General features: G+C 34.6%; 1 protein-coding gene across 2 annotated transcripts in view; it reads left to right on the top strand.

The window, feature by feature from the left end:
- Positions 1–4,669: 4,669 nt before the first annotated feature.
- The window catches only part of MS3_00008146 (uncharacterized protein), a 79,174-nt gene continuing 56,183 nt past the window's right edge, over positions 4,670–27,660 (top strand). For both annotated transcript variants that reach the window (XM_051216501.1, XM_051216502.1), the window contains exons 1-3: positions 4,670–5,273; positions 17,758–17,843; positions 19,449–19,562. In XM_051216501.1, coding sequence (XP_051067092.1) covers positions 17,819–17,843; positions 19,449–19,562 — 139 coding nt within the window. In that variant the 5' untranslated portion in view covers positions 4,670–5,273; positions 17,758–17,818. The remainder of the gene's footprint in view (positions 5,274–17,757; positions 17,844–19,448; positions 19,563–27,660) is intronic.

Raw genomic sequence — 27,660 nt, 5'->3', positions numbered from 1 at the left:
ATTGGTCCACAAATGGATCCCAAAAATTACCACTCATTATTCTTATCGAGGCATAACACTATTAGATAGTCTCCATAACGATCCCTACTAACTAAATCAGTGAAATACTCAAGGTACAACCTGAACTTTAATATTATAAATGCTAAAGAAATTAAATATGGAATACTTATTATTTGACTTAAGGATATATTAAAAGATATATGATGGAAATTATTGTTACTGGTTATCTTCAAGACTGTAGTTGATATGTAATGATTTGCATATAAGCTGTAGTGGAAAATAATCTCATCAAAATAAATAGTTCAATGAATATTCCACATTGACGCTTACCGGTGAGACTATAATTTATGGACAACCCATGAGTGAAGCCAAACTGACCTTGAGAGTGTTCATTTAATAACTAGAACTAAATGAAGGTTATAAACCACACTGGTTTTCATCACGAACTGACATCAGCTGTAATGCCGGAATGCTGTTTAGTCACACAGATGAGTGAATTTCGCGCCAAAATTCGAGACCTGTTACCTTATACGTGATTGGTTAGTCCATCAAGTATGGTCTCGCTCGCTTACCTTGTTAGTCTTACTTACTTACTTAGGTCTGTTACTCCTCTTGGAGGAACATAGGCTGTCCATCAAGACTCTCCATTCAACTTTGTCCTTGACAATCCTCTCCAGTTGTTTTCATTCGCTATCCATTCTTTTCATGTCTGCTTCCAATTCTCGACATAATGTGTTCTTTGGCCTTCCTCTTTTTTTGTTTTCCTTCAAGATTCCAAGTTAGTACTCACCTTGTGATGCAGATCGATGATTTTCGTAAAGCATGTCCCACGCATTTCCAACGTCTTTTACTAATTTCCTCTTTAGTTGAAAGCTAGTTTGTTTTCTGTTGCTGATGGTATCCGGTCAACGGACATTCAGTATCTTGTGTAGACAAGTGTTTATGAATACTTGTCCAGTTTTGATCATGGTTGTGATTCTTCAAGTTTCAGCTCCATACAATAGGACTGAAGATTTTGATTTTGATGTTGGCTTGAAGACAGTTTTAAGTTATATATATTCTCCAACTGTATGAATGCCAGTCATCGCTTTTACATTTGCATCCGATCCTCGTTGTTCATCGATGATGCTGACCAAGTACGTGAAGATTTCCGCCTCCTCCAGAGCTTCCCCATCAAATGTAATTGTGTTGATGTTCTGTATGTTGTATTTTATGGTCTTGGTTTTCCCCTATGTATATGTTGAGGCCTACTGATATAAAAGCTTCTGATACACTGGTTATCTTGATTTCCATTTGTTGATGTGTATGATATAGGAAATCTAGGTCATCTACGATGTCCAACTTGTCGAATTACATCCATTCTGTCTATTGTATTGTGTACAAAAGGAAACTAACATATATAAGCTATGAATATACATTTATAATAACTGTTTCCTCATTACTACTATTATTATTATACTTATCATGATTAATAAGGTCATTTTGAGTAGTATATATAGATTTATCTATCCTACCTTTCTATTTTCTATAAAACAGCATATAGTACATACTGCTGTTGTTGTTTGTTTTTCTTCCTCTGTATTATTATAAAGTGACCAGTACAGTATCATTCTGATAGAATAAATGATCTTGTTAACTATATCACATAAACAAAACATGGTTATTGTTGATTTATTTAGATTGTCAATAGAATAAATAACAAACAATTAACTAATGAACTGGTCAATGTTTAACAACCATTGAAAAGCTAAAAGAATAGGACGGTTATTTCATTCTAGTATAGAACCTTTAAGCAATGTGCACCCACGATTCTGCACTCGGGATTTGAATTGATGACCATTAGATTTGAGCGTGAATGCTGAACCTCTAAACCCTTGAGGTGGCATTCAACAGTGTTAATGTTTAACTTTAATCGACCCATGATGTGTAATAGTCTGTTTATTAATGGCTTACTTCAGAATATTGCTAGAGTTTTAATAAGCAGTCTTGGTTAATGGAGTTCAGGCATGTTGAGAGTAAAACAGTTATCAGCAGAAGCGTAAGTTGATTGCCACACTGTATAGTGCATTGATTAAAGTATCCGATTTATCATTATAGGCTGAGTGAATAGTTTTTGTAATCAACCAGCCTCAGTCTACTGGATTCAATCTCTTCAAAAGATGAAAAACTTATCGATTACTCTCTAGTTTTCAGTTTAAATCATAATGAAATCCATCTATAATGAATACAACCTACAAAAGAAGTGTGAATAATAAAAGTTGAAGTCAATTTTATCAACATTGATTAACATGGATCTCAGGAATTGAGCCTAAAACTATACAGTTCACACAGAGACTCTACTACTTTTATCATTGCAAATCATCTGTAATCATTTGACAAATTTCTTGATCAAAACTATTTTAAAACTTTCATACAGAATCTAGTAAGTAATCGCTATTTTAACACTTATTCACAAATATTCTGTAGTCTCAACATTGTATCTATTCAAGTTCTAATAAGTCGAACCGAATGATCTTTAAGAAAGAGTGGATAGTGGCTAGCAGTAGAATTCAGGATACGCATTTCGTCTTATTTTTGGACTCGTCAGCTGAATGTACCTGCATTTCAGTGTTGATATTCATCCTAAAACTAGAACCCAGTATCGTTCGCTTCAAATGTCATCCACTTAGCAACGAAGTCAAATGATCTTTAATTTCGAAGATATTTAAAATTTATAAATATGGTATCATATTAGCATAGTTTACTGGTACATGAGATTTGTAATCAATATGATAACATAACATTCAATCATACGAAAGTTAATATCTGATCCTTATCATAGAATCTAACCATATCCCACTCTGGTTTTAAATGATAAACTATTGAATGTGTAACGACTGAAAATCAGATTTAACTTTTTGAAATTGATTGATGAGTGCACAAATTTTTACTTACATTCCTAATGTAAACGTGCATCAGTCTAATTCAGTAATATTTTATGTGATCATAATGAAAAAAAGAAGCAACTCACTAGATGATTGAAGGCCAAAGAACACATTACGTCGGGAAATGGAAACAGATATGAAAAGGCTGAATAACAATTGGAAAGAGCTAGAAAAGACTGCCTAGGACAGGGTTGGATGGAGAGTGCCGGTCGGCGGCCTATGCACCACCACGAAGAGTAACAGGCCTATGTAAGTAAGTAAGTCACTAGATGATTAATACAAGAATGAAAATCAGAGATTGAAAAATCTGAGTTGACAATAAAAGTCAGATTATAGGATCAAATAAAGAATAAATACATTTAATCCATTATGATCAGAAGGGGTTTTGTGGAGATTGTAGTAAGTTTAATAGTAGAGTTCATAAGTCAATTGAAGCCAAACCATCATGGAAAACCTGGAAGCATTAGATGCTTGTTTCGTCCTACCATGGGACTCCTCAGCAGTACGTATTCACGATCCCACCCAGCGCGCTTAAAACCATTATGATTGATTTTTAGGCCTTTTCATTCCGTTTCTTCAGCCAGAAGTTTTTATCTGTCAGCAATAATCAGACTGACAGTCAATGACTTCATATGATAATGCCGAAATCTGCTTTGATTATCTATAATATATGCCTAGTTTAGTTACCCAGTGCATAATGAAAGGTGTTACAAAACATGTCTTTACGTAATACTCAATTTTCAGTTGATGTATATAAAGTTAACATCAGCCCAAACGATTCAGTGTTAACTTCCTGAACTGTTTTATTAGGTAACGCTAGGTAATTTCTTACAAAATGTATCGATCTTCTCTAAAGATTGCATATATCGTTTATCAATGAATGACGGTTAACATGAAGCTTGGATACAAACAGGGCATCTCAGTGATTGCTTGAAATAAAGTAGTTGCTGTTGTCTATATATGTGAAAGTTCTTTCATATTATTTAATGGATTGCGTAATTATTGCATAATGTGACTATAACAATTTTAAACATCAGTATGAGGTTGTGAAGATTAAATTGAGATCACGAACCAATTGATGTTAGACCACCATTGAAAACTTGGAAGCACTAGACGGCCGTTTCGTTCTACTGTGGGACTCATCAGTGGCAGTGCGCATCCATTATCCCGCTCACGGGATCCGAAATCAGGGCCTTCTGTCTCGCGCGCGAACGCTTAACCTCTAGATGCCTGGGCTGGCATCCAACACTGTTAATGTCTAACCTCAACCAATCCACGAAGTTGCGCAACGATCTTCCATTGTACTGGGGTGGATACCTGTCTTTACCCGACATAAATGTGCTCTACTGATCACGGCGATACCAAGGGCCCTGGGTTCGAATCCCGCGAGCAGGATCGTAGATGCGCACTACTGACGAGTTCCACAATGGGACGAAACGGCCGTACAGTGCTTCCAGGTTCTAAATGGTTGTGTCTAACATCAATTGGTTCATGAACCCAATCAAAAACAATTTTAATCTTGTGAACAATTCAAATGTGAGTAGTACTTTTCAGAACGATTCCCTTTTTTACATTTATTCCCCGTAACTATGTTAGTCAACTATTGATATCCATCGAGCCAATCTGATTTTTATCAAAGATCAAAACTTGTTTTGTTTATTATCGTATGTATATAAATGTAGTGTAATTTGCTTACAAACATACATACTATTACATACATACATATCACACGTATAATTGGGATAGAAACACCACATATAACAGGCAATTGAAACGTATATTGTTCAGTAATGATCTGATCATGAAATGGATGGAATGTCGGTTTTCGATATGATAAATATACATTAGATTAGTCATATACTGTTACATGTACACACACACATTCACACCTACACACACACAACATATTAACATACATACTTCATGCATACACAAATAGACAGATCCTTTGAGAATCGTAGACTTAATGCCAATAGACTATATATATATATATATATATATACATTCATAGACTAACGTATACTTACCGAATTCATGGAAAATAAAAGTCATAGGAAGGACAATAACAACAACAACAACCACACCAAGAACTAGAACAACAACAACAACTCGTTTGCTGATTGGTCAATTTGAGAGTAAGAAAAAAAAGAAGAAGAAATTACGAAGAAGAATAAGAATAAGAATTGATTATAACCAATACCAATTGTGTATTTAACTCGTCAATATTGAATATATCAAATAAATAAACAATTATTTATTCATTTGACAAAATAAACCTACATATAGTAACAATCAAATCAAAGTAAACATTGTATACTATTGAACATTAAGAACATTGGGTTATAAGTTGTAAGTCAATAGTATAGTTTAAAGAGTATTTTTTTCAACTTTTTTTTTCTTGTGAATATATATGTTTAATATAATTGAAAGTTTGAGGAGAGGGAATTGGGATTTGAATCCAAACAGATAAGATTGTGAATGTACATTGTTGAAGAATCTTATTCTAGGACGAAACAACTAATTAATGTTTCTAAATTTTCTATGGTGATGTAGTTTTAATCGAATTTAATTATTGAAATGACTACAATCACTAGAAAAATCCCCTTTCTTACTACTGTTAAAAACCAGGAAGTACTGAATGACCGTTTCATCCTAGTTTGGGATGGTTCAACAGTGTGTATCTAAGATCGTACACACAAGAGACTTGAATCAAGGACTTTCGGTCATGCATATGAACGCTTAAACGACATTCAGCAGTGTTACTATCTAACTTTTTTTGGTAAGAATTTTATTTTAAAGGATTTGTATTCATTGATTGTTATTAATAGCTTTAGTCTCCATTATTACGATATTATTAACTATAGATATAAGTTAATGGTTGATATTCAGATTATATTTCCGTGACGAAAGCTAAGACATATACTTTTTTCTATCTAGAATCCATAAACCGCTAATATCCTGGCTATATTGTAGTGTACAACATAGCAGGTATCTGAGCTATATGACTTAATTAAGATCATATTTGAAGTAATAGGTACTGGATACGTTTATAAGTATTTGACATGAACAGTAAGATTGAAGTACATCTAACTAAAAAATATCAAATAGGATGACAAATGTAACTAGAATTCCACTTGTAAATACCTACTACATTTATTGTAGGTCTATGTAAAAACCTAAAACACGGGTGTTGTTTACAAAATTCAGACGACAAAAAGCGAATGTCCGGCGCTTTAACCGGGTTGGTGGACATGTAAAATACACCTAGAGGAGTCGGAAAACCATGATTCCAAACCAATAGTGCACATCATCCTGGAAGAACAAATGGCGTATGAACCTGTCGTTGGTCACTGGTTACCGTGGGACTGTATCTCCTTACGTTGCTTCACTGCTTTGTGGATCAGACCTTTAAATTGAATGCTTTGAGTGTGGCCCCCTAAGAAAGCCACGTGCTTTGATTTGATCACCTGAGCAGTGTTCCAGCGCTCATACAAATCGAATAATTTGTGTGGTGCCTATATATTTGGTGCCTTCTTGTATTTATGTTTATGTGTATAAATAAAATAATAAAATAATAAATTGAACAAGAAGTATTTTAGACAGTGTTTATTTCAACATTAGCTATATGTAAAATAGGAAGACAGTGGTGTGGCGCAACTTCATGCAGTGGTTAAAGTCATACATTAGCACCGCTGGATGCCGACTCAGTGGTCTAGTGATTAAGCGCTCGCGCGCAAGACTGACAGGTCCCGGGTTCGAGTCTCGCGCGGGGCGGGATCGTGAGTGCACAATGCTGAAGAGTCCTATACTGGGACGAAACGGCCGTTCAGTGCTTCCAGGTTTCCCACGATGGTCTTGCTTTAACTACTGAAATTTCTGAAAATCTCCACGATACCCCTTCTTATATGTAATCAATTAATTTAAGAGACTGAATGTAGTTTTCTTATGTTTTAAACAATTTTTCATTTAATCTTAAGAGATAATTGAATAATTCTGTACAGCTGATCTTAACTATTAGTATCTAAGTACATAATATTGATCGGGAAATTTACTCGAACTTAATTGCTGAGTAGTGATCGATGTAAAGTGCATTTAATCCTCTCATCCTCAATCTTAACCTGCTCATTCATTACATCGTGAATATGATCAGCTTATAATAGGATAATATAAAGTACCTGACCTTGTGATCAGTCAAAGATGATCAAATTAGGTGTATTAATTCCAGTGCTAGAATCCAGTGAAGTACCTGTTTAACGTCAATTAATTCTATACTGTAGGAAATGGAAAATAGTCACACAATATAGTGAATTGATTAAAATTCAATATGAACACTTCTGAGTTGTTAATTAGTGGCTAAAAATTCAAGCTTTTACATCTGTGTAGAAGATGCTGAGTTCAGTTCCTGATGGACTTGTGAGTGTTTACAGCTACAAAGTCTTATACTAAGACGAAACCAAAATCCTTTTTTTCCATAGAATATGAAATCCGTTTTCTCTTTATTACGATTTAACACTTTGCAACTGATCTACTACCAATATGATTTGCATAAACCAATAGGAATGATAGGCTGGATAAAAATTACTCTGTGGCAACATCTCATACTGAGATTTCAAATCTCTTGGAAGGTACTAGTTCTTCTAACCTTCTTATTCGTCTAATTCAAATATATTTTATTAATAATTGTTAACTATCTAGTGCATACGTTTTAAGATTATACAGCTTTATCAGAAAATAAGACCAATCATTTTTTCTTCTTTTTATTTATCTGAACACATAAATATCGGTACAAAGAGACACTAAATAGATGTGCGCCACACTAGTCACTTGATTTGTATGTGCGCTGTGATACTGCCCGGTGCCCAGACCGAAGCAGGTGATTTTCTTAGAGAACCATACCTGGAGCCTTCGACCTGAAGGTCTGATCTATGGGGCAGTGGAACGACATAGAGAGATGCAGTCTCATGTTATCCAGTGACCAACAATTTTTTCATACGCCATTTGTTCCTTTTAAATCCTGGAGCTCATGTACATCATTGGTTTGGAATCATGGTTTCCCAACTCCCCTAGTTGGACCAGCCGTATCCACCAACCCGGTTAAAGCGCCAGACATTCACTTTTCTTCTTCTCAATCTCGTATACAAAAACCCCTCCATCGAGAGAAGGCATTGATTAGGACTTCTTTGACAGAGTGACTGTATACTTGTAACCATATGAGAGCATTTCAAGAAGGAAAGCGAACTCTTCCTACCTTCATCCGTACCAGGGTATTTTGGAGACATATCGTATTATGCTTTAACTGAACTCTTTTCTATTTTAACAATCCTAATCTGTAACACTAATTAAGGTTAACTTTAATTTGTCTCATTCAATTTCATATTTCTATTCATCAAGGTATATTGAACAATAAACATTTGCTTCTTCTCGTTCTTTTTTTCTTTTCTATGGTTATTAGAGAAAAGAAAAAAAGAAAAAAATAAATAAAAGAACATCAAGTTTTTTCTTTTGAAAAAAGAAAAGAAAAAAAGTTCCCCTTTTTTTGCTTTTTTTTCTTTATTTTTATACAAAGGGGTGTGATTTCTATTTTCATTGTGAATATATGATTCATCATTTACATTATTGTCAATGTAAATTACACCCAAAAACAAAGTGTTTTTTTTTTGTGAATGAGAGAGATTGAGTTCATTTCAAATGATGAACATGAATAACTTATGTTTACCTAGTTTCATGACTCATTTTCTTTTTGGTCTTCATTAGATATAGTTATCAAGACTTAGTAGTTAAGTAGATAATATGATCAAGTTTAAAATGAACGGTATTAGGTTCGAGTCCAACTCTGAGATGTAGATACATTCAGTTGACGAGTTCAAAAAAAGGACGAAACGCGTATCCTAGATTGTACTGCTAGCCATTATTCATCTTTTTTTTTAGAATGCTTATGACTAAATACAATATCGAGGCAACCCATACAATATGCACAAATGCCAATAACAGACTGTAAACATCAATGGGAAGATTCAAGTACACAATATGAAGTGAATTTAAACTTCACCTCATTGTACAAGCAAGTGGCTATCAGGACTCAGTAGTTAAGTAGATAATGCGATGATATTTAAAGCGAACGATACCGGGTTCAAGTCCGAGAGTGAATATCAACTCGGAGATATAGGTACATCCAAATGACGAGCTCAAAACTAGGACGAAATGTGTAACCTGAATTGTACTGTTAGCAACTATTCATCTTTGCTTATTACGATTTTAAGAATTAAGGCATTATCGAGGCAATCCATATAGCTAATTACAGTTCTAAACATCAATGGGTAGTTTCAAATAAACAATACCAAATGAATTTAGATATATATTATAGTTATAGTTAATCTACATAATCATATATTAAAATAAGGTTAACAATCTAATTGAAGTGTTTACAATCATCTCTTATCCATTCTATATAATTTCCTGTATATATATTTCTATATACATATACATATACATTTCTCATTATTCTCATATGAATTGTTCAGTGTTAAGCCCTTGATTTGACACAATATTCACTCTTAAATATTATTAAGTAGTATATCAAGTTAATAAGAATAATGATTTAGTATTTTAATCAATAAATGATTGTACATGATTATAATGATTATGACTGGGGTTCAAGTATACTTATAGATGGAAACACTTGAAATTATATCCATCTGTTTAATGGTTAAAAGTTAGATATAAATGTATATTCAAATGTTCATTATAAGATAAAATTCTAAAATATAGCTAAGATGTAAGTATAGATCTTTTCAATAGTTGTCTAAAACAGAATGCCAGATGCAGGATGCCGGCTCAGTGGTCTAGTGATTAAATGTTTGCGCGTGAAACCAGTAGATCCTGGGTTCGAATCTCGAAGGGGTGAGGTTGTCGAGGCGCATTGCTGAGGAGTCCCATAATAGGACGAAACGGCCGTCCAGTGCTTCCAGGTTTTTCATGGTGGTCTAGCTTCAATTGACTCATGATCTTAACCTTTGAAATTACTATAATATTCACAAAACTCATTTGATATTAAGACAGAATAGTAAAATTATAATTTATGGATGAACTTTGAATGGTGCTAGACTGACTTTAAAATTGTCTACTTACATACTAGGGTTAAATGAAGTTCATAAAATTATATGAAGAGTAAGGATTATGATTTATAGTTGACATCATTTGTAATACCAAAATGGTATTGTGTCACATGGATAAGTGAACTGAATCCGAGATCTGTTATGTTTTACCTGATTGGTTTGTTATTAAATGATACTCTAGCCAACGGAACTTATTCAGTTTTGATTATTATTAAGCACATTAAAGAATATGAACCTATTAACTGTAGAAATATTTCATTTAAATTACTGTATAATGTTAGTTAGGATTGTACAACTGAAAAACACTCTATTATGAAATATCTCAAAGCTTAAATAAAAAATAGATCCAGTCATATAATGTGTATTATGATGTTGTTAATACAAATCATTATTAGTTGAGATCATGAGTCAATTGAATCTAGACAACCATGGAAAATCTAGAAGCACAGAACGACCGTTTCGTCCTATTGTGGGACTCCTCAGCATTGCGTATCCACGAACCCACCTCACTAGATTGGAACCCAGGATATATCAGTGTCGCGCGCGAACGCTTAACCACTAGATCAATGAGCCGACATCCAATAGTGTTGATATCTAACTTCAACTAATCCATGATATTGAGCGACACATCCGCCATTGTCATCAGTGAGTTACAATCTCATAAAAGACCCAGTTGAACTCCACTGGTCACTGCTTCTCACTAGAACTCTAGGAAATATTATTATAATATCCACAAAACCCTTCTGATACAAAACATTGAGTTGAAATATTTCTGCGAAAGTTGTTTTTTATTAAATAGAAATGTGTTGGCAATAAGAAATGATTTGATTTGAACAACTTGTTCAACTATGATAATCTACTAGTGGAGTTTAACCTGGTCTGTTATGAGATAGTAACTCACTGAAGACAATGGTGGATGTGTAACTAAATTTCGTGGATTATTTGAAGTTAGACACTAACACCATTGAATATCAGCTCAGTGGTCCAATAGTTAAGCGCTGGCGCGCCAGATTGATAGGTCCTGGGTTCGAATCTTGCGAGTGAGATCGTGGATACGCACTGCTGAGAAGTCCCATACTAGGACAATACTGTCATCCAGTGCTTCCAGATTTTCCATCATGGTCTAACCTTAATCGACTAGTGAAACTGCTACATTGTCCATGAAAATACCCATTTCAGATAATAATTACTTCTTAATTACATCAACTTAATTAATTTATCAAATGATCACATGGTTAATTTTAATTATAACTTGATAATACTTAAGTCATATGAATATATTCAATCCATTGTTCTTATGGATACCAATTATGTTAAATGTGAGATAGTGATCATTGATCATGTTGATTGGTGGATTACATTTTATTGTACATTAACTGATATCCGCCTATCAATTAAGGGACGAGTATACTGCATGTCAGTTCGTTCTCTTTTATTTTACGGTGACGAAAGGTGGTCATTAAGAATAAAGGATACTCGGAAGTTGCTAGTATTTGATCACAGATGTCTTAGAAATGCTGTTCTCATCTGCTGGGATCACTGGGTAAGTAATAGTGAATTAAGACGCAGGGTATTAGGTGATGATGATAAATCAGTCGATGAGGTTGTAAATCTTCATCGACTGAGATGGTTGGGTCACGTGTTACGTATATCTGAACACCGACTACCTCATGTGCAATGCTGACTAATGTTGGAGATGGTTGGAAGAAAGTTAGGGGCGGCCAAACCAGAACATGGCATCAGTGCTTGAAATCTGAGCCATGTTAGTAGATGCAAACTACGTGGTTGGGGTCCCCGTGACAATTGTAGCTAATTGCTGGAGACTCTGTGTGACATGGATTACAACCAGTCACAATGGAGTTGGTGTATACACTCTCCGTCTTCCTTTAAACTATGAGATTAAAATTGCTTCATATCTTTCTTTCTACGATCTAATTCTTTCTTCCTGTACTATGTTCTTATACACAATCTTTCTTTTATATATTACTACCATTGAATTAATTACTTCTATGAATTTGTTGTTCATCCTGTTGTGTTAATGAGGTATGGCAACTTGAACCGATGTAAATATGTGCCTGGTCCAACGTTGTAGCTGACCTACTGACGGACTGTTTGATACTGACTGATGTTTGTCATATGAATCAGTGTATTACTGTTTTGTTGAGTAGATCATACATTGGTCTCTCATTAGATCTGTGGTTAGTAGATTTAAGATAATGTAATAAGTTAATTTCATAAAAATTAGAGTAATTCACTTATGTACGGTAAAAACTATGATATCAAAGGTTGAGAAAGTTTCAAACGACTGTAATTTAATAATTATAATTAAAATGTTTCAAAGTATCATCATGAAGGACTATTTCAATTGAAGATTTCTTGAATTAATATAATGGAAAGTCTTTAATGTGTTTGACCAAAGACAGTCAATTAGAAAAGGCGTAAATAAGATGAATTGACTTTTAATTGCTTGGATCATTCCATTGTTAGTACATTTGATTAATTAGCATATCTGCATCTTGTTAGAATACAAGTTTAAAAAGAATAGGAAGAATGCTGTTAGCAGTAGACCAATCGATAAGCATTACTCTGTTTACAGCTCTCTGGTTGGATGAACCCACATCTGTGTTGATAGTTACTCTGGGACTCGAACGCAACACTTATAACTTCAGTTACTCAATGTATCATTCAATGAACTATTGAGCTCTGCTTAAACTTCGGACCCATAATTTCTCCAAACACCCATCTATTGCCATAAATTACTCTGTTTTAGATTTTGTTAATTTACTAGTTATCTCTATCAACTTAATATATACAGAATATCTAATTACTGAGAAATTGAAGACGTACCAAAACGGTAGTTCTTTGGAGAAATATAAGACAGTTGTATTAGGATTTATACATTATATATATACATCGATAGAAATAGAGATCTTATTGAACCAAAGCTGACAATTAACATTTAAAGAACATTAATGATGATCGTTTTGTCATTGTCTATAAAATTTTTCTGATAAGTCTTCTAATTGAACGCTAGATTCTATTCCTAAGCTCTTCTATTAACGACCAGGCTAAATCTACACAACTTGAACACGAGAGAAAAGATGAGAAATATAAAAGAAACGCTTTATTCCAAGGTTCGTTTATGTATAGGTAATCAGTATAGGTAATCATCCAATCAGAAACTCGATGTGTGACCTTTGACTCTCTAGATATTTCTGGCAAAACTTCTATTGAATGCTGATTGGATAAGATGTTTCTCAGAATTTTCAGATCCTTTTTTTGGTGTTTTTCGAGGAATTTCCTGGATCTCCTCAACATTTTCTCTACGTATTTCTTGAATATTTACAAGTTTATTGCATAAAAAATTTGAATTTCGTTTCAATACTGCATAATTTATGCTAAGCATTGATTACTGAAATCAAACATTTCAGTCCTGAATAAATCGAATATAATTATTATGTTTATTAGAAGCATTAATGAGACCTCTGAGTGACACTAAAGTGACCTTGAGAGTGTCCACCTAATTACTAGTGTGGTGTGTGCTACATATGTCGACATAAGTAGTATATGACGTTAGTCAGCAACAGAATGTCTGACAGCAGAGAGGCAAGAGAATCGAACAATAAAGAATGGAAACAGAATTCAATTTGTATGAAGATTCAAGAACAATGAAGTCTGAGACATTTTGAGACAATTGATGGTCATTTTGAAAATTGAGCATTTACTATATGGTTGTTAGATTTTATTAACAAGTTCTGTAATTTCCTATTCATTGCATTCGATTATCCCCACTGGTGTACTGTTCACTACACTAGAACTAAATGAGGGTTATTAACCAGTGTGAAGGATTACAATTATGATTCATAGTTAATGGTTTAGGTTAGGAATTAGGTTTTGGGTTTTTGATCCCAAACTGACATCAGCTATAATGCCGAGACGCTGTTTAGCCAAATGGATGAGTGAATTTCGTGCCGAAATTCAAGACCTCTTATTCTAATTCTTATTTGTTTTGTCTATAAATTATATTCTCACCGTTTTCTCTCTAGTTGAGTCACGTGAAATTTATTGTGATTACGTAACGGTTATGAGGGTTTTTCCATTAGGAATACATTCTAGTCAAGTTAATCACGTATTCATGATCTGAGTTGTGTTGAATTCCTGTGGAATAATAGACATTTAGCCATTTATTTATTTTATTTATTTTAACACATAGATATTGGTACAAGAAGGCACCAAATACATATGCGCCACACAAATCTCATTTGATATGTGTGAGGGTTGTGATACTGCCCGGGTACCCAAACTGAAGTAGGTGGTTTTCTTAGGGGGCTACACACGGAGCCTTCGATATGAAGGTCTGATCCACAAGGCAGTGGAGCAACGTAAGGTAGCCGGTGACCGATAATTGGTTCATACGCCATTTGTTCCTTTAAAATCTTGGAGCCCATGTACATCATTGGTTTGAAATCGTGGTTTCCCAACTCCTCTAGTTGGAACCTCCGTATCCATCAACCCGGTTAAAGCTGCGGACATTCGCTTTTCGTCCACTCATTTTCGTAAACAACACCCCCGTCACGAGAAGGCAGTGAGTAGGACTTCCCTGCCAGAGGCTATATACGCGTGGCCATGTGAGAGCATTTCGTGAAGGAGAGCGGACTCTCCCTACTCTCGGCCATACCAGGGCATTGGGGAGCAAACACTAAGAGGGAATTTAGTGAAGATATTTGTCTCATTTGTGTAGAGATGAAGGAAACTCCGACTGTTATAACAAATTTATAGAGTGATTCTTTTTTTTCTTTTTTGTAAATTAGACTATTGCATTTTCAAGTGTACTCAGGCCACATCTCTTCATTCAACTAAACTAGTAGTAAAGGTGAAATAATTAGAGCATAATAAACGTTTAGAGATAATTCATTATTCTATAGATAAGTAATGATATGTATGAACTTCAATTTTTATGTTTGTTTATGTGGAATTTACTATTGATAATAAGTCAAGTTGTCTGTTTCCTCATTAGAATCAACTTTTCAGGGTTTGTGTTTGTATTTCAATAAGCTGGTAAAGGTTTGAAATGAGAATAATTTATATTCATTTGGTGTTGTTTACTTGTATCTTCTGTATTGTTATTGGTTTAGGACTGCAACTGATCAGTCTGTTGTCGGTATTTTGAAGCGAGTAGTACTGGGTTCGAGTCCTACGGTGAATATCAACTCTGATATACCTAGCCAACAAGTCTGAAATTGGACGAAACGCTTATCCTAGATTCCATTGCTAGTCACTATCCATCTTTGCTTAAAGAGAATGAATCACGTTCACTCTTTAATTGTTATCATAAATGTATATCATTGGAGTTCCGTAACTGGAGTAAATAGCTGTCCAGTAGTCAGTATTGTTCAGTGGTTGTCTAACTAGAAGCCTAATAATGATCAATTTTCATAGATCCATAATTTTCAATAAATTAGTGTAATCAGTATAATGATGCAGATAGGGGTTTAGTTGTCGCTCTAATGGTAACATCTCAGGTGAAAAACTGGGTGATACGACAATAACAGTCAGTCAGTAACAACGTAGAACTTCGTACGTACGTACATCAGTTCGAGTTGCCACAACACATCAGCACAGAGATGCAGTGGTCGATTCAAATCCCGAAGTGGTAGCGGTAATAAGAGTATAAGCAGTAATCAGGAAAATCAGTGTTTGGAGATGTTATTTAAAGAGTATAATCCTGTGAAATAAATTTGGGAAGAGAAAAAAAAGAGACAAGGAGGAATCAGATCAAAATTTGGGAGAACACAAAGAGTGTGTGCACCTGCGCCATTGCAAACGATTTTGAGCCATGTCATTCATGGTCTCTTACCATCGGTTTCTATCATCTCGTGGTCCACAACCAGGTAGTTTACACCTACCAACATGACTCAGTCCACTTGTCAGTGACTTCATGGACTTGTGCCATGTTTTGGTCTGGCCGCCCCTAGCTTTCTTCCAACCTACTCCTATACCACTGAACATCGCAAGTCGAAGCAGTCAGTCGTTGGGCATACGTAACACGTGTCTCAGCCATATCAACTTATGAAACTATGGGCTGAACTGGTGGCCTGTGGTTTACCTTCCTTCTGTTGACAGATATAAGTGGTATGTAACACCAATCGAAAGTGGAATGAATGTCAGTAGAAGATTAAGAAGATTCAATCAAAAAGAACAGAAAGGGAAGCAGAGAGAAATTATAATAACAGTAGAATTGTATAAGCCCTGATGAATGTAAAGGACAATTGAAAGAATATATGCAAATAATGTATTTAATGTAGGGTTTTCATATTTTATGAAAGTGCTTTGAGTCTTCTTATCCGAGTGTTCGTTTACTACAGGACAGCTAAGTTTCATTGATTGTATGAATATCTTATAAACGTAATTATTCAATGTGATATGAAACATGTCAGCGACTTCAGTAGTATGTATTAAACGTATACTTGTATTATGCAACCAACTGGATGATGATTTATGATAAACTGTTCAAAAATCTTGATTTCATTCAGCTTGATTAAGCTATTGTGATAGTATTGAGAGATCCGATTTTAATCAAAAAATTGTTTTGTTCTAATATAAGACTCATTAATAAGTTGAGCATTAGCTAATCTTCTTAAGGCTAAAATTAATCTTTTATAATCAAATGCTTAGCGAACTAACGACATAATCATGGAATGTCATCATGTGTTCACTAGTGACTGATTACTGGAGGTAATTGCAAGAGTTCTAGTAAGAAGCGGTAACCAGAGGAAGATAGTTACTCAATATAGCAAGTTAACTGAAGGTAAGAATATAAACTATTGTACACCTATTTATTGGTCAAAAGGTTAAGCACTCTCAACAAGACGTGAAAATACTGAATTCGTTCTTCGGTGAGGTTATGGCAGATCACTTATAAACAGTCCCATAATTTGACGATATAGGTGTTCAATGCTTTATGTTTTTTACACTCTCATTTTGAACTTTAGTTACAAAGTAAATTTAAGTAAACAGACTATTTTATTCGTTCTCAATAGCAGAACTATTGAAGTATATTGATTTTATTGCTGAAAGGACAGAAAACATTTCTATCCAATCCTTCTTATGTTTAGTCTCTGATGACAAACTTCTTTGATATTAGGTGAATATCTTCATATATACTTAAACAAATCGATTCTCTCAGTTCATTTGGAAACTAGTCAATAAATATTGCTTATTTAGTAGTTGAATTCATGAGTTGATTCAAGGTAGACCATTATTGAAGACCTGGAAGCACTGGACGTCCGTTTCGTCTTAAAACAGTACTCCTCAACAGTACACAGCCACGATCCCGCACGTGGGGTTACTCGAACCCAGGGCCTTTGATCTTACGCGCGAATGCTTAACATCGTAGACCACTGAGCCGGTATTTAAGGGTGTCCATATCTAACTTCATTCGATACATTATCTTGTGAAACCGTTCATTCAATATCTGAGGTAGATATCTGTCTCTACTTGACATGGATTGGACTCTATTGATCAAGGCTTTTCATTAGAACTTCAGGAAATTCATCTTGAAGCTAGTTACTAGTGAGCACATAGGAATTGAAACGATTTATGAACGATCTAGAAGGTATTATTACATCGTTTATTATGGTAATAAAGAACAAACTGGTTAAAGGTTTTATTGAATTAATTGTACAGTATTTTGTTGTTTTTGTTTTGGTATATTTTAGTTATATCGTTTCTATAAATATACACTTTGAAGCAATTCATTTGTAAATTGGATGATAAAATATGCCTTCACCTACAACACAATCAGGTAAGTCTTACTTACTTGTTGGACAGTAACAGATCGACGTGTTATATGTTTATGCAGTTTGATATATATGTATTATAGACAACTTCATATGTAGCATACATGTTTATCAGTTTTCATTACCATATTAGATATCAATAGAGTGATAATGAACGAAAGTTAGATGACTCGAAGTAATCATAGTATCAAATGTAACGAATGACCACTAAAATGGGAAACAATACATTGAATGCATCATATGTACATCTTCCCTAAATTATCACTTACAAACCCTATTGTTCTTTCATTACTGTTGCTTTTTCGAATACCTTCGTTTTTTTCCTTCTCTTCTCTTCATTCTCTTCTACTGACGGTAAGAATCGTGTTTCTTCAGGTATACTACTTATATATATTCGTATATGTAGCACAAACACAACTATTTATTCAAGTAAACGCTTCTGCGTTACAATCATCAATCTTCAAACTACACTTCATGACTAATGTATAGCAGACCTTACATATATCATCAGTGTTATTCATTCAATAGTTATTGACTTCACGGAATACTGCTATGTGAGTGATGGTTGAGCATACTTTCCAACCACTTCATTAAACGAATATCCACTACATCAACTGACTGAAATTTATGTGATATATGTATACATATGGCTGAAGGCAGTCATTCAAAAGTTTCTTGCTAATTAATATACTGTCCCATGATGTGTCAACAATTTTATAGCAAACGAATTCTATCTTCACACAACAGAAATAAAATGGTTACAGTCAGTATAAGTGACACATTGCTATTCAAATTACAATCATTTAATCCTAAAATAAATATCTTTCTTTAAAATGAATAGTAGATATTCAAATATCTTTGAGTCGTCATTATGTTTTATTTGGTCGTCGCTGATTGCTGTGCCGAGAAAAAAAACGCTGATCACTTATACTCGAAACGAGGAACCTCTGCAATTCCCACGATGAGAAAGTAAGAACACAAAGACTGGTATAAGTGAAGATTTATTAGCCCCAAACACTATGGAGACGACGAATCAAATATAGTCTAAAATACACTCATTTATATATTGATTGTACACCCATTTTGATTAATAATTAGGATTAAATCACATACTCAGTTACAACAAATCACTTACTGAGGCATAGTTCACGTCAAGTGAATACAAGAATATCGTATATTATACAGAAGAGAATATCATACTGGGAAAACAAATCAAATACTACACTGAATGATCCTCACGTTGAATCAAAACGGATGTCAATGTTGAATCAAACTCATAATTCAATCGAAAATTGACTTTCCTTTCCATTACATCAGATTATTGTAGACCGAATGTCCTGGGTTCGAGTCCCACATGTAGGACTGTGGATGAGTTCTATTCACGAGTTCCATACTAGGACGAAACGAACATTGAGCACTTCTAGGTTTTCAATCGTAGTCCAACATTGATCGCTTCATCATATCAATCTATATATTTACTAGTCATAAAGGTATTTTAGAGTCAGCTTCTTTCAGAATTAATTCATTTTACGAACTATATAAGAAACTGATCATTTATTCTTTTAAAAAACAATCTTTCTTTTATACAATAAACAAAACAAATCATAAAGTCAATGTCGATAATGGTTCGAAATGTGATGATGTCTTGAATAATGGCAATGATATTGAATTCTTGAAAAAACATTTACCACATGTGGATATCGAAACTGGTTTAAAACATCGCAGTGAGTAATTACTACTACTATTACTAATACTACTATTACTACTACTACCACTACCACTACCACTACTACTACTACTACCACTACCACTACTACTACTACTACAACTACCAATACTACTGCTACTACTACTACCATTACCACTACCACTACTACTACTACTACCACTACCACTACCACTACTACTACAACTACCAATACTACTGCTACTACTACTACCACTACCACTACCACTACTACTACTACTACAATTACCAATACTACTGATACTACTACTACCACTACCACTACTACTACTACTACCAATACTACTAGTAAACTACTAATATTAAGAAATAATGCTTACGAATCCTATTTTGTCCTCAATTTGCGTGTATGCATGCATTCATATGTAAATTATTGCATGTAGATGTATATATTGATTATGTAATAATGCATACGCTTTTCCTCTGAATTTGATTCATTATAATTCTAGATCGATAAACAAAAAATGTGATTTATTTTCCCTTAACTTATTGACTAATTGAATTCGATAATCAATAAATTAGACAATTAATTAATTTGTACTATATATTGATTTTAATAATTGATTGGGTACTAAATAATGATCAGTGATATGTTTGTTTAGGTTTTGTTTCAAGCGTTAATCGGATCTTATTGATTAGATTTAAATGTAGTTTTATTGGTTGAGATTATGAGTCAAATGAAGCTAGACTATCATGGAAAACGTGGAATCGCCGGACAGCCATTTCTTTTTATTGAGGAACTCCTCAGCAGTGCGTATCCACGATCCTGCCTCGCGAGATTTAAACCCTGGACCTATCATTCTCGCACGCGAATGCTTAACCTCTAGACGATTGAGCCTGTATTCAATGGTGTTAGTGTCTAACTTCAAGCAATCCACAAAATTGCGCTACCATTCACTATTGTCTTCCGTGAGTTACTATCACACAACAGACGTGGTTGAACTTCACTGATCAGTGCTTCCCACTAAAACTCCAGAATATACCTCTTGATGGTCTAGCTTCAAGCGACTCATGACCTCAACCATTAAAATTACTATAATATCCACAATCCCCTTCTAATAACAAATTTAAATGTTACCACATAATCCGATATTCCGTGGTCAGTGATAGTCAACAGGGAATTTGGAACCTATTATTTGACATTCGTCAGCAAGGTGTACTTTTAATCTTGAGGAATTGGTTTTCCTTGGTTGTACAGCTTACTGAAGAATTTCAAATAGCATCAAACTTAGGATCAGAGTTTCATCCTTAATGATACGAGCATGCTAACTTATAGAGAGTTTGTTTAGGTAATCGCTGAAACCTAGGAACCTGTAAACAGTGTAGAACTTTTCAACAATGGTCATTTTTGATGGATACAGTGAGATCTTAACTATTACACAAATAAGCTGGAATAGAACGATTCACATTTTTTATTTTAGTCAATTCATGCTAATAATTGAGTATCATTCATTAACTTTTATCGCATTTTTCTAAATTTCGATATGACTTGAACTCCACTAGTCATGATTTCTACTTAAACTCTAGATCCATTCTGAAAGGAAAATTACTTTATATCCAAACATGAGTAAATATTCACAATTGATTGGTCATTGGGTGGTGATCTATGTCATGTGTGTCAAGTCCTTCTTAGTGCAGGTCGAATCCTATCGACCAATTCACAATGTGACCACTAGTCTAGGTGACTCGACATTGCGTGCACTATGATGAAATAAGATGGTGGATGATGGATAGCTCAGTGGTATCGTCTCTAACTTTCAAGCTGGGTGACATGGGATTGAATCCGTCACAGAGCATCAGTTTCCTCAAAAATAATACAGGTACGCCTTGCTGACGAGTGCCAAGTTGCACAAAAGCCTGAGTCCAGGGTTTCCTACTGACTACCTCCAGCCACCATCTTGAGTAAATATTAGACATGAAATATGATAGTGACTAAAAATAGAGGAATATCATAAACTGGATCTCAAATCATTGAACTAAAAGTAATTTGCCCATTATAAAATCGAAGTCTTAAGTAACTGATAAATTAACCTTGATCAATTCATTTGTCATTAAAAAAAAAGATTTTAATAGTTCATTCTGTCAAATTGTTTGATATACAGATCCTATTTGACTGATGATCATAATGATCGCGATTATGATCATTACCATCTATTTAACTTACCCCCTTCCTCCCCTTTTGAAAATATTTAATCCATAGAAACTGATTTATTTCAAATACAAAGCAATGAAACTGTTTGTAAAGAAGTGATTTATCTTTTTTTGATTTAACTGTGAGCTCTTCATTAATACTTCTGTTTTATGACCGAATTTATGTAGTCTACGTGAGGTTGATTAAAGGAAAAGAAATAGGTGTTCTATTTAAGATTAAAGATGAAGTTTCAATGTTCATATTTTATGTGCAAACTTTGTTTTATTCAAGATCTTAAATTATCAATAAAATGTAAGTTATTTTGCATAAACCCCCAAATGTCATGGTACAGGAGAGATTTGTGAAAGTTAGCTCTCCCCCTCCAAATGCTCTCACATGGCCACGCGTATACAACCACCACCAGGAAAGTCTTACTCACTGTCTTTTCTCTATGGGGGTGTTGTTTACAAAGTTGAGAGGACGAAAAGCGAATGTCTGGAGCTTTAACCGGGTTGACGGATATTGAGGATCCACCTATGGGAGTTGGAAAACTTCGATTCTGAAGCAATGGTACACATGGGCTCCAGGATCCTAAGGAAACAAATGGCGTATGAACCAATCGATGGTCACTGGCTAACATGAGGCTGAATTTTCTGACGTTACTCCACCGCCTTGTGGATCAGACCTTTAGGTTGAAGGCTACGGGTATGGTTACCTAAGAAAACCGTCTATTTCTGTCTGAGCACCCGAGCGATATCCTAGCCATCACACAAATAAGATGAAATTCGTGTGGTGCATATGTATGTAGTGCCTCTTTTTACCAATATTTGTGTTTTCAGATAAATAAATATGCCCCAAACTTTCTGGTATTGATTCCGAGACGAATTATAGTAGCACATTATGGATTTTCATGATAGAATTAAAGAATTCTTTAATACTCTATGGCTTCTTAACTGTTTTCTAATCAGATTCACTCAATGTCTGATGCCTAAAGGTAGGCTGCAGGAAGTCCTGAATTTTTGTTTTTGTGGTAGCTGGCCTTCGTCAGTATAACGTATGCGATTTGGAGTCATTTAAATAAGTCGTCACATTGAAACTTGATAGATAGGATGCAAAACAGTACTAAAAGACTATATGAACGTCATATTGGTCATTAGTGAGTGATAAGTCAATTGTTAACGTTTCATCTATACATGAGGCCGATCGAGACTAAAGAATTTCAGCGATAATGTCTCAGATTATGAAGCTGGGTGATTAAGGTTTAGATCCCATGACAAGATTCTTTGAATTATTGAAATATCAGTTACAGAGCCTAATCACCTGTTTACATTTAACCACCTAGTCCTGGTGTGCACTAATATATCCTAGTATTATTCTCTGGAGAATTTCATATTGAAACAAAGCATCTTTGATGGAGTTTTGTTCTCTGAGCTGGATGGTTTGGTCGTGGAGCCTTCATCGTCATTCTGAACGATATCATCAGCACAAACTTTAAACTACCTGAAGTTTGTGCTGATGATGTTTAGCTCAGAGAACAAAAGCTCCAACAAAATCATTCACGTAAGGTCCAAATTTTGACCACCATCATAAAGCATCTCTATATAAATGGTAGACAGGATATATACATGATTAATTGTGTCAATTATTAATGTATTGTCCATAAATATTCTTTACTAATGGGGTGTTAACGTGAATGATCCAAAAAAAAAACAACAAATAACTCAGTAACAAAATTTGTGAAAATTTTTTTATCAGTTAACATGTTAATTATAGAAATTAGTTTACTAAGGGAAATGAACTTTCTGCCTGTTTTACTTGATCTCTACTCATGTATAACTATGGTTAAATGACCTGAATGAAATAACACTTAGTTGTATATGTATATAGTGATAAGAATGGGTATGAATTTATGCAAGACTAAATTCACCGATTTGACATAAATATTCTAAATGACTTATTTACTTATTTACTTACCTACGCCTGTTACCCCCTATCGAGGAACATAGGCCACACATCAACATTCACCATTCAACTCTGTTGTCGACGATTCTTTCCAGTTCTTTCCATTTGCTATTCAACCTTTCAATGTCTGCTTCCAATGCCCAATGCAGTGTGTTATTTGGCATTCCTCTTTTCCGTTTTCCTTCAGGATTCTAAGCTAAAGCTTGTTTCGTGATGCAGTTTGATGCTTTCTGCAACGTATGTCCTAATCACATCTATTGTCTTATCCTAACTTCCTTCTCAGTAGGAAGCTGGTTTTTTCTTCACTATAGTAGGTTGTTGGTGATGTTTTCTGGCCAACGGACATTGAGTATCTTGTGTAGACAATTGTTTTTTTGGTGATGATTGTAGTAGTTCTCCACGTTTCAGTTCCGTACAGTAGGACTGTTTCACATAATTTAGAGATCTTGAAACTGAATTTCAACTCTGTTATGATATTCATTTAGAGTAAATGTTTACGGTTCCTTTCAAACTTTTAATGTGATAGCATAATGAACGGACACTTAGATGGGGACGATCAGTTTATTATTAAATACAAAACTACAGAATATCTTTATATTCTATATGATTCTTCCAATTCACAACTTCTTTGTATTTCTTTTTCTGTTTTCTTTGACTCGATCTTCTTAGTCTTCTACTGCCAGGCATTCCACGTATGATTGGTGTTACCTGCTATACACCACGTATATACCTAGACTTATTCACATAAATATAATTCAAGTTTTCTTTTTGGAACCATCTTACTTACCAGCAAATCATGCTTCTATCCATCCATTTAAATTGTATACTGTCGTGTTGAGTCACTTAGACTAAGACAACTAATTATACTTCGATACAGAATTCCTGTATCCTTTCACAAATTGTTAAAAACCATACATCCAGTACTTCATTTGCAAATCCTTCACCAATTGTCTCGATCTTCATCATTCTTTCATTACTATTATAATTACCCTCTGTTCCTATTCTTTTCAATTCGAACTTTTCAATCTTCTGCTGTCAAACGTTTCACTTTTGACTGATGCTATATACTACTTATGTCTGTCAACATAAGTACTTCCTTACTTACGCCTGTTACTCCCAATGGAGTATAGGCTGCTGATCAGCATTCTACAACCGACTCTGTTCTGGATCTTCCTTTCTAGTTCTTTCCAATTGTAGTTCATTCTTATTATGTCTGTCTCTATATCTCAGAGTAATGTGTCAATATAAGTAGTATACACCTAAAATTACAACTTCATTAATAGAATTTGGATCATCATTAAGAACTAGACTATCAATAACCAGTCAATATAAATCTAAATACCAGTTTTCCCTTATAGCCTTTGATTTCCCATAAACGGTAGGATGTGGAAAATCGATTGGACCGTAATTTATAAAAATACATTTTGACATTTTATACTTGATTATAATCGATCAATAATCAGTATCGATTTATCCAAGACTGGTATTACTTTTTTAAAGAAAAAAAACACTCGAGGAGGAATATTATCGATTAAGGAAGTTAATTATCGATTTTTTTCTTCTGTCTATTTTATTTTATTTATTTATTTAAACACATAAATATTGGTACAAGGAGGTACGAAATAGATATGCGCTACATAAATCATTCAATTTATGTGAGGGCCGGGATACTACCCGTGCACCCAAACTGAAGCACGTGGTTTTCTTAGGAATACACTCCACGAGCATATGACTTCAAGGTTTAATCCACAAGTCAATGAGACAAGATTAGGAGATACACTCTCATGGTAGTTGGTCAACGAGAGTAGGTTCTTACGCCATTTGTTCTCTCTGGTCATTCGCTTTTCATACTCTCAATCCAGTAAACAACACCCTCAACATGAGAGTGCAGTGAGTAGGATTCCCCTGGTGGTGGGTGTATACGCGTGGCCATGTGAGAGCATTTCCAAAGAGAGAGAGCGGACTCTCCTCACTCTCAACTGCATCAAGACATTTGATGGTGAAATGTGGCAACGGACTGTTGCAGTGTGGAAGTGCTGGGTTGACTGAAAACTTGTCCTGTCATTAGGAGACTTTATATTTTGTGACACATCTCAGATTGATGTGAAAACACTTCGAATGCAGACACACTCCGTTGATAAATCCTATATAGGATGAAAAGTGCGTAGTGGATTCCACTGCTATCCATTATCCATGTCCTTTTATGATTCTTGTGATATTTATTCGGTATATCACTGGTTTAGTTTTGAATTGATAGTAATGTTTATGTAATATTTATTCAATATTATAACCGTTTGTATTGATTTATTGTGACATTTACTCGGCATAATATATGGTTGTACACATTCAGTGTAAAATCCATTTATTTTCTTAATAATTGAAATATGTTTCATGTTTTCTGACTAACCATTCATTCTTAGTAAAATTTGTACAATAATGGGTGTATTTGGTTCATACTTTGTTGCCGTGTTTTTGCATGGTGAATAAAATTTACATATGACAAAAGTTTTTATCTTCTTTCTTGGGTTGTACAATCTCATTTTCTCCCTGTTTAAGTTCAATTTTCAGCTCTATAAATAACCTTAGTAATGATCCGTTTTTGCATTGATTGTTTGAATCTTCTCATTGATATGTAGGACTTCGATTGATCAGTTTCTTATTGACATATATTCACGCTGTTCGGATTGCTTTGATATTACCTTAAGTCACCAGCGTTTTAAGTAGAGATGATGGTAGATAGCAGTAGAATACAGTTTGACGCGCGTCTCGTCCTATTTCGGGACTCGTTAGCTAGATGTACCTGCATCTCAGAGTTGATGTCCACCATAGGACTCAAATCCAGTATCGTTTGCTACAAATGGCATCATATTTTCCATTCAAGCGCACACGCCAGTGGCTATCTAGACTCAGCAGCTAAGTGGAAAACGCGATGGTGTTTAAAGCGAACGAGACCGAATTCGAGTCTCGAAGTGAACATCCACTCTGGGATGCAGGTACATCCAGCTGACGTATCCAGAATAGGAAGAGACGCGCTTTCTGGATTCCACTGCTAGTCACCAACCATCTCTAGTAATTATCAATTGAGTGGAAAACCTGGAAGCACTGGATGGTCGTTTCTTCCTATGAATATGCTCTCTAGTGACTGGTTTCAAGAGGTATTTCCTGGAGTTCTAGTGAGAAGCAGTGACCAGTGGAGTTCAACCTGGTCAGCTGTGAGATAGCAACTCATTGAAGACAATGATGGATGTATCGCTCAATATCACGGATTAGTTGAAGTTAAACATTGACACCATTGGATGCCGGCTAAGTGGTCTAGTGTCTAAGCGTTAGCTCACGAGACCGGTAAGTCCTGTGTTCGAGTGATCCCACGTATGGAATCGTGGATGCTCACTGTTGAGGAGTTTCACAATAGAAAGAAATAGCCGTCCAGTGATACCAAGTTTTTCTATGGTAGTCTAACTTCAATTGTCTCATGATCTCAACTATTGAAATTACTATAATATCCGCAAAACCCTTTTCTGATATTATTTTCATTTGTTCCATAACAAATACTGATCAACTGTTAATTAGAAATGATTTTTGCTTTGCATGTATTAAATGTTCAATATATTTCAGTATGCTTTTGTTGTATCCCTTGTATACTGTTCATTGTTATGATTTTTAGTCTCAGATCATTAATCTTAATTGTATATAAATGATTATTGCATTTGAATCACAACCCCTTTTCGCAGTTTACAGTTCATTGTATTGATAAACATTGATTGGTTTGAAAGGTTTCAAAACAGTTAACATCATCTTACTCATTTATACTATGTACATTGTTATTTTCAATTAGTCAATAGTTAATTAATAATCTGTTATGTGGTTGGCTTGAAAACTGAGGACTATTCGACAGTTAGTTGTTTTTAAGTATGATAGGAATCCTCAGTGGTTTATAAGTGCAATCTCGAAAGTGAACAATGAGGTGCTTGTGGTTAACGTT

Source organism: Schistosoma haematobium, chromosome 4, assembly GCF_000699445.3.
Source record: "Schistosoma haematobium chromosome 4, whole genome shotgun sequence".
Classification (NCBI taxonomy): Eukaryota; Metazoa; Platyhelminthes; class Trematoda; order Strigeidida; family Schistosomatidae; genus Schistosoma; species Schistosoma haematobium.
Note: the sequence above shows the minus strand (reverse complement) of the source record. Positions and strands in the feature narration are given on the sequence as shown.